At 39.0% G+C, this 11,040-nt stretch overlaps 1 protein-coding gene across 2 annotated transcripts in view; it reads left to right on the top strand.

The window, feature by feature from the left end:
• LOC102031921 (arrestin domain-containing protein 3-like) overlaps nucleotides 1-7,910 on the top strand; it is a 29,666-nt gene extending 21,756 nt beyond the window's left edge. Inside the window, exons 6-9 of one of the 2 annotated variants that reach the window (XR_004082779.1) lie at nucleotides 543-701; nucleotides 1,525-1,679; nucleotides 3,285-3,405; nucleotides 7,246-7,910. Coding sequence is in view for 1 of the 2 variants with exons in the window: in XM_031065598.1 (XP_030921458.1) it covers nucleotides 543-701; nucleotides 1,525-1,679; nucleotides 3,285-3,341 (371 nt within the window). In the remaining variant the exon portion in view is untranslated. The other variant, XM_031065598.1, reaches the window with a different exon arrangement.
• Nucleotides 7,911-11,040: the final 3,130 nt, after the last annotated feature.

Raw genomic sequence — 11,040 nt, forward strand, 5'->3', positions numbered from 1 at the left:
TCCATCCTTTGAATCTGCCAATCACTCAGCACCCTTCTGGAATTCCAGGACTGACAGACAGTTCTTGGCAGGGGTCGATGTGAGGAAAGGAATGATGATTGACAAACCTGAGAGGGAATTTTCGGGGGAGGGACTCGGATTTCTGAGGTAAACCCTGACACACCGCAACAGTGTATGAATATACAACAGGCTATTGTTTTTAAGGGTTAATCCTCTGTTAACGTGTGTCCTTTTTCAGGTTTATTTTGCCCAGAAAAAGGTACCCAGACGTCTGTAACTCTTTGTTTTTATTGTCTCATATTGTCCTAATCCAAATTGTCCAAATTTTTATTATTCTAATTATATTACTATTTTTATAACCATTTTATTACTATTAAACTTTGAAAACTTTAAAAACAAGTGATTGGAGTTTTTCACAGGGGCTATTAGAAACAAGCTCCTCATGAAAAATTTCATAGAAAGATAACTTAGACTAATACTTATGAAATGCTGATAAAACCCCACTTTTTAATCATATACTTGTTTCATTTTTCTTCAAGTATATGTTGATATTCCAGGAGCTGTGGATTTGTTCCTTAACTTACCACTGGTCATTGGTACCATTCCTCTACATCCATTTGGTAGCAGAACATCAAGCGTAAGCAGCCAGGGTAGCATGAGCATGAACTGGCTTGGTCTGACTCTGCCTGGAAGACTAGAAGGTAGCATGATAATAGAAATCCCAATCAATTTGCTGCTCTCTTGATTTTTGTCTGCTTTATTCATTGTAGTCTTGTTAACAGAGTCAAATTACATGCTTTTATAATAGAGCCCACAGGAGATCCGTTGTGGATGTTTTCTTGCCACCTGCTTGTTCTGTGTAGAGCAAGAGATTTTGTTTTCCCCTCCCTGCCTTTCTGTCTCTAGGACAGGCAGTGAAATCTAGCTTCTTTGGAAAGTGGCAGAAAAAAAAGCACAGGATACCATTGTATCTGTGCATAACTTCATTGCTTCCACTTCCAGTATCCCAATTGCATCCTTGGTTATAAGGCATTGCAACCCATAATAGCAGTTTCTGGGCTTTCTCATCAGCCTTAGTAGCCAAGGCTTTGTGAAAAGATAATATTCTTTTCTATGGGAGATTTCTCATGGCCAAAGAAAGAATTATGTATTTCCTTCCTTCTCTTTTTGTGCATCTAATATCTTGCTTTTTTTAAGTACAAATCCCAGACCTGGAGACTTCTGGAGTACAGAGGACTGCAGTGTTCTGTCATTTCTACCTGTACAGAGAATAAATTATCTTTGGTCTGATTTAAATTTTAAGGGGATAATTCAGCCACAATAAACAGTGGTCAGTCTGTCTTTGAACATAAACTTAATATCAGAATAGAACAAAATAGTCTCCCTTTTTTGTTTAACAATTTTTAAGTCATTTTTTATCTGCTGGTGAATCTTTCAGTGGTTGAAGTTTAATATTTATCATGTTGTATATTTTGTCATGCATAAGAACTTGTTGTTTGAACTGTATGTACCTTCTCCCTCCAGCACCTCCTAACTATGCAGAAGTGGTCACAGAGGAAAACAGACAGTCTGGCCTTGCTCCTGTAGCTGCTTTTGATGATTTTCAGAGAGCACTGCAAGGACCATTATTTGCATACATCCAGGAGTTTCGTTTTCTGCCTCCTCCCCTATATTCAGAAGTAGGTATATCTGTCAGACTATGATGATTTATATATTGTTTGTGGATGTTTTTTTTTTGTCTGATGGAATAATTTTACAAACCTGTTTCTCCTTCCTAAAATTGGAAGAAACCATTAAAACGATGAACATGGAATAAGCTGGTTTTGAGGAGGATTTTTGTTTGTTTGCAAGATGCAGATGAATTGCATCATGAGTTTTCCATGCCTGTTTTACAGCATGGGTTACCCTTTTTATAATTTTTTTTTTTTACGTGAACTCTGCAACCTTAAATTTAAAAGGTGCTCCATGAGGTGCCTTAGCTTCTCCATCATGCTATGTCCTGGAGCTGCCAACCGGGGAGGTAATTCTTCTTGGCAGCACTCTTCTCTAGTCTAATACTTTCTGGAAATTTTCAAAGTGGTGTTTGCCATTTTAGAAACATAATTTTTAAAAATTTGTGTATTAAAAATAAGGTTTCAACTCTTTCACCTCTGCCGCTTCCTAACATTTTATAGCAACCACTAATTTGTTTTGCCTGCATGTGTGTTTAAATTCTGTGAACGTAGGCCTTTCAGAAGTTTCATGTAGAAAAGCGATGTATTGGTATTAATTTATGACTTAAGTTTCCTGAAGTACACAGTTCTTCAACACTTTTGTCCTTCACAGAACTAAAAATGCAGCCACCGAATAACCATGAATGAGATGCAAATTTCAAAGCTTTTCATGTTGATTTTTTTTCTTTTTCAAGAAAAATAAGTGATGTAGGACAAATGAAAAAAAAAGTGTCCTCTGGCCAAATTTGGTCTGAATTGATCCACTTTAGGAAAATAGCATTATGTAGCATGACATCCCCCCCACCGGCTTGAAATGCAAAAACAAAGGGCTACATGACGTTAACTGATTCAATGTCTAAAAGATGCAATGTACGTGTAAACTATTCTTACATCTGTTTTTTGAGACCTAAGTTAGCAGGCCTGTACCCTTTAATTCTCCTGTTGAGAGGAAGAAGAGGTAAAGTTTAGAGCACATGAACTTTTTGAAACATCCCATAGGATATTTGAGTATTAACTACTTTAATTTAAAAGTAGAATGATTTTTTTATTGATACATTTCTGCCATTTCAAGAAAAACTTCTTTGCTTCTCTCAAGTAAATATTTCTTAAATTATGTTTCCAGTGGTATGTGTCAAGTAATCTTTTTTGTATATATCAGATAATTCAAAAGACTTCTGTGTGAGTAAAGGAGAAAATTTTTTTATAGCAGTTATTCATGCTTATCCTTAAATTGCCATCAACCTGTAGTTTAAAGTTTTCCACTCGATCTTATATTTCTATTACTGTTTATCCAAAGCTTTGTCTAACTAGAAGTTTTTAAGTTATTTCAATAACACCTTGACTGGAAATGCCACATATCATTATAATTGTCTTAAACTTGTGAATTTTGATTTTTATTCCTAACAATTGATGCTGAAATGCACTGACTTGTCGTGGCTTTTATTTTGGGGTTTTGTTGGGTTTTTTTTTTTGTTGTTCTGGGTTTATTTGGTCAATTGTTTGGGGTTTTTTTTGTTGTTTATTTTTTGTTGTTGTTGTTGTTTTGGGGTTTTTTCTTTTTCTTTTGGTTAGATTGATCCAAACCCAGATCAGCCCACAGATGAGATACCATCTTGCCCCTCTCGTTGAAGGAATCCATAAAAAGCTGACTTGACTTGGGTTTTGAATCACACCTTCTGTGTTGAAGATCAAGGTATCATAGTGGAGACTTGCTTTTAAAGGAAATGATATTGCTCTTGCCTGTATGGTGAATAAATGAAAAGAACCTGTGATCATGCTTTTGACACCTACAGCACATCATAGGACTGCTCCACATGCTTGAAAACTTGCGTCCCCTTCCATTAAATAGTAGCACATATTAGGAGCAGCCTTATTAGCATGCAGTCAGGTGTTTCAAAACACTCAAACCATGTTGTAATGTTGTAAGAGAGGAATGGCTGCTTTCTATGATTCTATGAAAATTTGCACATGCTTATTACTTATGTTATACAGTTAAGTGTCACTACAACTTATTCTCATTTGTGATGGACTGTTGTTACCAACCCCTCCCCAATTGTTTGTGATCTGCACAACAAGGAACAAAAGACAGCTTTACCAAAAAAAAAAAAAAAAAGAGATGAAGGCTGACAAATTGACAAATGCCCTTTTTCTTTTCTTTTAATTTGATGTAGCCTGGACTTTGCCTGCATATGCACATACTCAGAATTGTCCTTGTAGGCTGATCATGTATCACCTCTTCAGCTTGGATCCTATTGTGGATTTATTTACAAGCATTACATGCCTTCAAAGTCAATCCTTGCTGTCTGTTTTGCAGCCAACTGTAGTAGACAAGCAACAGATAGGTGGGGGAAGAGAGAACAGAATCAAGATTGTATACCTTCTTGATTTCTTAAAATAATTGGTTGCCTTTGTGCTTTTATTGCAAAGCAGTGTTTTGTTAGACTGCCTAAAGATCACTAAATCTCAGGTGAATTCATCACTTGCCAAACTGTTAGAATGCTATTTGGTTTATGTTGCACTGTTATTTATATTTGTGTTTTGGTTTTGTTCTTTGAGGGGGATTTTGAACAGGGACATGCGCAAAACTTACAAAGTGAAAGCAGCACCAGCAGACACTAGCAAAGTGTGAAAAGAAAGTGTGAAAAGGGGATAATCAAATGCTGTCCAGGGTTCACGGGCAGCAATAATCTTAACTATTAGGGATGGGAAGGAGAAGGTTTGTTGCTTGGTTTGTGTTTGGTTTTATTTAAATGATATGTAGCTCCCTAATAATCAAAAATTATATATAACACGAGTCTCCAGTAGAAAGCGTATTTCAGATTGCAAGAAAAAATTGAACTATGGCAACTAAGCAGCAGCTCAGTTTGCCCATTTGGTATTATCTTCAGGGTTTATGATACTCTGTCACAGAATCATAGAACACCAGATTGGAAGGGAGCTCAAGGATTATCTGGTCCAACCTTTCTTGGCAAAAGCATGGTCTAGACAAGATGCCCTAGTACACCTAAAAAGTGCCCAGTGTTGGGGAATCTGCCACTTCACTGGGGAGATGATTCCAATGGCTAATTGTTCTCATTGTGAAAAATTGTTCTCTCGTGTCCAATTGGAATCTCCTGAGGAGTAACTTGTACCTATTACCCCTTGTCTTTTCCATGTGACTCCTTGTAAAAAGGAAGTCTCCATCTTCTTTGTAGCCACCCTTTAAATACTGGAACATGGTGATAACGTCTGCCCTTAGCCTTCTTTTCTCAAGGCTGAACAAACTCAGTTCTCTCAGCCTTTCTTCACATGGCACCTTCCCAGTCCTTGAATCATCTTTGTGGCCCTTCTCTGGGCCCTCTCCAGCCTGCCCACATCTTCTTTTGTATATCAGGGACCAAAAGTGAACACAGTATTCCAAATGTGGCCTGACAAGGCACTGAGTAGAGTGGGAGAATGACTTCTTTATCTCTGCTGGTGGTGCCCTTGTTGATGCAACCCAGCATCCTGTTGGCTCTCTGCCACAGCAGCTCACTGTTCACTCGTATTCAGCTTGTTGTCCACCAGGATCCCTAGGGCCCTTTCCACAGAACATCTTCCCATCGGGATAGATCCTAGCCTATGCTGCATTCCTGGATGATGTTTTCCAGGTGCAAAATGTTTGTCTTTGTTGAACTTCATAAGGTTCTTGTTAGCCCACTCTTCCAGCCTATCCAGGTCTTCCTGCAGGGAGGATCTTTCTTCCAAAGTGTCCGCTTCCCCATTCGGCTTGGTATCATCAGCACACATCATTGGGGTACACTTAATTCCATCATCCAGATTACTTATGAAGATATTAAACAGCATTGGGGCCCAATATCGATCCCTGGGGGACCCCACTTGTGACAGATTTCCAGTTTGAAAAGGAGCTATTTACCACCACCTTCTAGGTGTGGCCTGTCAGCCAGTTCCCCACGCACTGCACAGACCACTTGTCTAGACCATAACACATTAGTCTCTGTAGGAGGAGGCTGTGGGAAACAGCATCGAAAGCCTTGGAGAAATCCATGTAGACAGTGTCCACTGCTTGCCCCACATAACCAAGCCAGTTACTTAGTCATAGAAGGTGATCAGGTTTGTTAAGCATAATTTGCCCTTGATGAGTCCGTGCTGGCTTTTCCCAATCCCATGTTTCATTTGACTTCTGATAGCCCCAAGGAAGATTTGTTCAATAACTTTCCCAGAGACTGAATAAGACTGATGAACCTATAATCTCTGTGATCCTCTTTTAATCCTTTCTTGTAGATGGGGGTGATATTAGCCTTCTTCCAATCTCCTGGGCAGACCCCCATTCTCTGTGAGTTCTCAAAGGTTATGGAGAGCAAGCAGCCTTGCAATGATGTCAGCCAACTCTCTTAACACTCTTGGGTGGTCAGTGTTAGGGTCCATCGATTTGTTGGGGTCAAGCTCCCGTAACAGTTCACATGCCAACTCTTTCTTCATTGACAGTAGGTCTGCATTTGCATCAACCTGGATTTTTGTTCCCAAGGCCTGGGGCCCAACAGTGCTGGGTGAAGGAGACAGAGGAGAAGAAAGTGTTGAGAACCTCTAGCCTTTTCAGCATTGTTGGTGACTAATTCATCTCTCCTGTTTAACATCAGGTCCATATTTTCCTTCTGTTTCTTACTGTTTACATACACAAAGAACCCTTTCTTGGGATTTTTGACATCTCTGGACAATTTCAATTTGTTCTGAACCTCTGCTTTTCTAACTGCTTCCCTGCATGCCCTGGCAGTGCCTTTGTAGTATTCAATAGCTATTTGTCTGCTTTTCCATCTCTGGTATGTGTCTCTTGGTTTTGAGCAGATTCGGAGGCTTGCAGTTAAGCCAGGGGGTCTCTTGCTCTGCCTATTTGGCGATGAATTACTTTTGTGCTTCCAGGAAAGCATTCTTGGAAAAACTCCCAGCCCTCACTAGCACCTTTATCCTCTGTGGAAGCTTCCCATAGAATCTCTCCCAACTGAGCTCTGAGCAAGCTGAAGTTTGCTCTTCTAAAATCTAAAATCTAAAACCTTTGTCTTAATACTAACCTTTAGCGTGCTCAGCTGGCTCTCCAATTCCACAATATTGTGATCACTGCAGCCAAGGTTATCACTAACAGATATTACAAAGCAGATTTTCTTGGTTTGTGAGAAGCAAGTCCAGCAGTGCCTCATTTCTGTTTGGCACATCTAACGTTTGTATGAGGAAGCAGTCCTCTACGTATTCCAGGAACTTGATGGCTGATATATGAGCTGCTGTATTGTTCTTCCAACAAATGTCTGGGCAGTTGAAGTCATCCGTGAGAACCAGGTTCTGTTGACCTGAAGCTTGTTTAAGTGACCCAAATATTGCTCCATTTGCCTTATCATCTTGGTTTGGAGGTTGATAGACTAAAACTATTATAAAACTGAGCCAGAGTATCAATGTTACCAACCATACTCAAATTAGTTTGCTGAGAATTGCTCTGATTGCTCCTGGGCTAGTCCTGAGAGCTTTAAAACAAAGAATTTATAACAAAAAATTTCCATTTTAGGGCCAGTTCTCTTCAACATCTTCATAAACGACTTGGATGCAGGACTCGATGGTAAACTAAGTTTGCTGACGATAATAAAATGGGAAGAGCTGTTGACTTCCTCAAAGGCAGAGAGGCCCTGCAGAGAGACCTTGACAAATGAGAGGGCTGGGCAATCACCAACCGTATGAAGTTCAACAAAGGCAAGTGCCAGATTCTGCACCTGGGATGGGGCAACCCTGGATGTATGGACAGACTGGGAAACAAGTGGCTGGAGTGCAGCTCTGCAGAAAGGGAACTGGGGGTCCTGGTCAATGCCAAGTTAAATATGAGTCAGCAGTGCCCTGGCAGCCAGGAGGGCCAACCATGTCCTGGGGTGCATCAGGCACAGCATCGCCAACCAGTTAAGGGAGGTGCTTGTCCCGCTCTGCTCTGCACTGGTATGATCTCACCTCGAGTCCTGGGGGCAGTTTTGGGTGCCACAATATAAGAAGGATATAAATCTATTAGAGAGCATCCAAAGGAGGGCTACAAAGATAGTGAAAGGTCTAGAGGGAAAGCTGTATGAAGAGTGACTGAGGTCACTTGGTTTGTTCAGCCTGGAGAAGAGGAGACTGAAGGGAGACCTCATTGCAGTCTACAGCTTCCTCATGAGGGCAAGTGGAGGGGCAGGCACTGATACTGATCGCTTCTCTCTGGTGACCAGTAACAGGACCCGAGGGAATGGCCTGAAGTTGTATCAGGGGAGGTTTAGGTTGGATATTAGGAAAAGGTTCTTCACCCAGAGGGTGGTTGGGCACTGGAATGGGCTTCCCAGAGAAGTGGTCACAGCACCAAGCCTGACAGATCTCAAGAAGTGTTTAGATGATGCTCTCAGGCACAGGGTGGGATTCTTGGGACTGTCCTGTGCAGGGCCAGGAGCTGGATTTCGATGATCCTTGTGGGTCCCTTCTAACTCAAGATATTCTATGATTCTATGAAGCAAACAAAAAATCCAACGGCTTTAATCATACATTCATCTAGAATGCAAAAACTTATATAGAAAAAGCACTGACTCCTTGAACGTATTCTAAAGAAGAAATGAATGATGGAGCTATTAGATCTGATCAGTGTTTTTATGCTAGAGATTTGTAAATGTAAGTTTTCTTTTCAGAAATCATGTAAAAAAAATAAAACCAACCAACCACCAACAACAAAAAACCCCACCCAAAACCAAAAACCAACAACAAAAACTATTGTCTGAGACATGTCTGATGTTGACTATTTAAAAACTAATTCATCATGTGAATCCTTGTGCAATGAAACAGCTCAGAAGGGAGGAGAGGGGAGGGAAAGCTGATGTTTCTGTATTGTGCTCATTCTTACAAAGTTATGCCTTATTTTTAAGGCTTCATAAATATAATAAAATAGGCTTTTCCGTAAGTGGCCTTTATGAGAACATGAAAGATATTTTATGTTCCAAAAATGACAGGGTGATTAAATGAGAGTCATGTCTTAAGTGATTCAGTTCAAATGTTTGGACTTTGATAAGCAAGAATTGGAAATTGGGTGATGTCTTATGCTGCCATTTTTGTGACTGTCCTTTCCTTCAATCTTTTCCAACCAGACAAAATTTTACAAGTTAAAATTGTTGGCATAAAAGGGCATTTGATGATTTAACTTTTTTTCTTTTTTGTTAACAGACTAGGGAACAATTGTTGATATATGTAGCATTGAAGCACTTATCCCAGTATATTGGAAAAACTATATATGAAGCAAAATTGACCAATGTTGTCATAATTTATGTTGCATCGCAGGCTGTGATCAGAGTGAAAAATTCTTAAACCTTATCAAATAAAGATTTCCCACTTAAACTTTTTTATTAGTTGTTCAGAGGCATTATAGGTTCATAGTTGTAGCCCAATATTTGACATAGAATCTTGATCTGAATTAGGAAAAAGTAAAATCCAATCATTAGAGAAACAAAGTGCAATATTAAATGTTTGCTTTACAGATTCTATTCTATGGCTGGGTTTTGGCTGGGGGTTTCTGTTTGGTTTTTTTTGGTTGTGTTTCTTTTTTAAAATAACTTTTGGTGCTGAATATGTCTTTTATGGACTTTGTTTTAAGAGAACTATGTGGGAAACAATTAAATTTTTTCTATTGCTCTTCCTTGTGAAAAAGAAGCATTAAAATTTTGTTTAAATGCTTTAAAATGCTTTAATTGTAATCTGTAAGATTGTTTGTGACTTAAACATTGAATATGTGTCTTTGTGTAAGATAACAGCCATAGGGATCAAATTGCTATCAGAAATGCATATGCTATGTATCAACTACATAGGGAAAAACTATTTCTGGAGCTACACCACTGATTAGTACAAGAGCTGAGTTTCAGCACCTTCAGTTCCTTTGCCTTGTTTATATCAATGGTTTCTTAGGGCTAGGTTTCAGTTGGGAAGCTATAATACAATCTCCTAAACTTAGAAAATACCAATAACTTACAGGATATTAATGTTTTTTTCAGGACACTGCTTAAAAATTACTGTAACTCGTGACCTCTGATCAAGTTATTTAGTGTTTTCCAGTACATATGGTGGGGGCGAGGACTGCACATTTTTGTAGGGGTGGGAGGAAACTGGGGAAGGGGAATTACTTTAAAAGCCAGATAACTCAGTGATTTGCAGTTGGGATCTGAAGGTTGGTTTATTGAACTGGGGTCAATAAGGTGTGTCTTGCTGTTTACTTAGAAGTCTAATGTTACCAGATGTTGAAAATCACTATCTGTGATTTGTGTTTTGGTCAGTAGAGCTTTGCAAGATATTAATACAACTCCTCAACATTGCAGAAACGAAGCACTGCCATAGCATCTTGTTTCTGTATACTGCACACAGCTGAACCTCTGAAAGAACGGACTATCATCATTGCTTGATATCAAAGTGTCTTTTGACGTAAGGCAAGGTTCACTAGGCTAGCAGCTGGGACTCAGGAGTCCAGTAAATGCTGTTCCTGACTGTTGGTGTTGAAGGTACCAAAGACCGCTAAATTATCATGGTATTGTTACAGGAGGTTTTATGGTATATGCTACTAACATAGACAACCCAAACATTGGATCTAACTCCTTGTATAATGCAAACAGTAGACTTCCTAAATGCGTGAATTAGTGTATCAAATAAAGCATTTTTATTTAATTTTGAATTTGCAACTGCCAAGTAGGGAGAATCCAGAAAGATCTTTTAGGGGGTTTTTTCCCATTAATACCACTGTGAATCATTTGTGCTTGAGTTTTGATTGAAACCAATAGGAAATGTAAAAAATAAAGTTGTCTCTCATTATGATTATAGACTCAGAACTCCTTTATAGCTGAGTGACAATGATTAGAATATTTTTTCTAATAAGAGCATGACCCTTTTTAATAACTAAAGTTTCTAATGCTATGTGGCAATGTCAGAATTTAAATTATCATCAGTGTCATTGAAGGGACAGACACTTTGAGCATTTTTGTGCAACATTTTCTTGAAATTACACTTTTAGACCACAATCACTGCTCATTATTTTTTTCTACCTTTAGGTTTATTGCTAGTGATGCCTTAAAGACCTAGAAATAAAACAACACACTTTCCAGACAGTATTAGTATAGGAGGTAATATAAAGGCTGGTCTTTATTGGAGGGCTTCAGGGGCAGATATGGAAAAATGCCCAACCCACATGGGGTGAATACAGTTTTATAAGCTTGGCAGATTAGCATAATTGACAAGAATCCCCAATTAGAAGCACAAGTGATGAAGTAATTCCCCCCTTTTGGTTCCACCTCTTCTGTAGCCCCCCTTTAGATAGGAA

This window comes from Geospiza fortis, unplaced genomic scaffold (genome assembly GCF_000277835.1).
Source record: "Geospiza fortis unplaced genomic scaffold, GeoFor_1.0 scaffold336, whole genome shotgun sequence".
NCBI classification, from domain to species: domain Eukaryota; kingdom Metazoa; phylum Chordata; class Aves; order Passeriformes; family Thraupidae; genus Geospiza; species Geospiza fortis.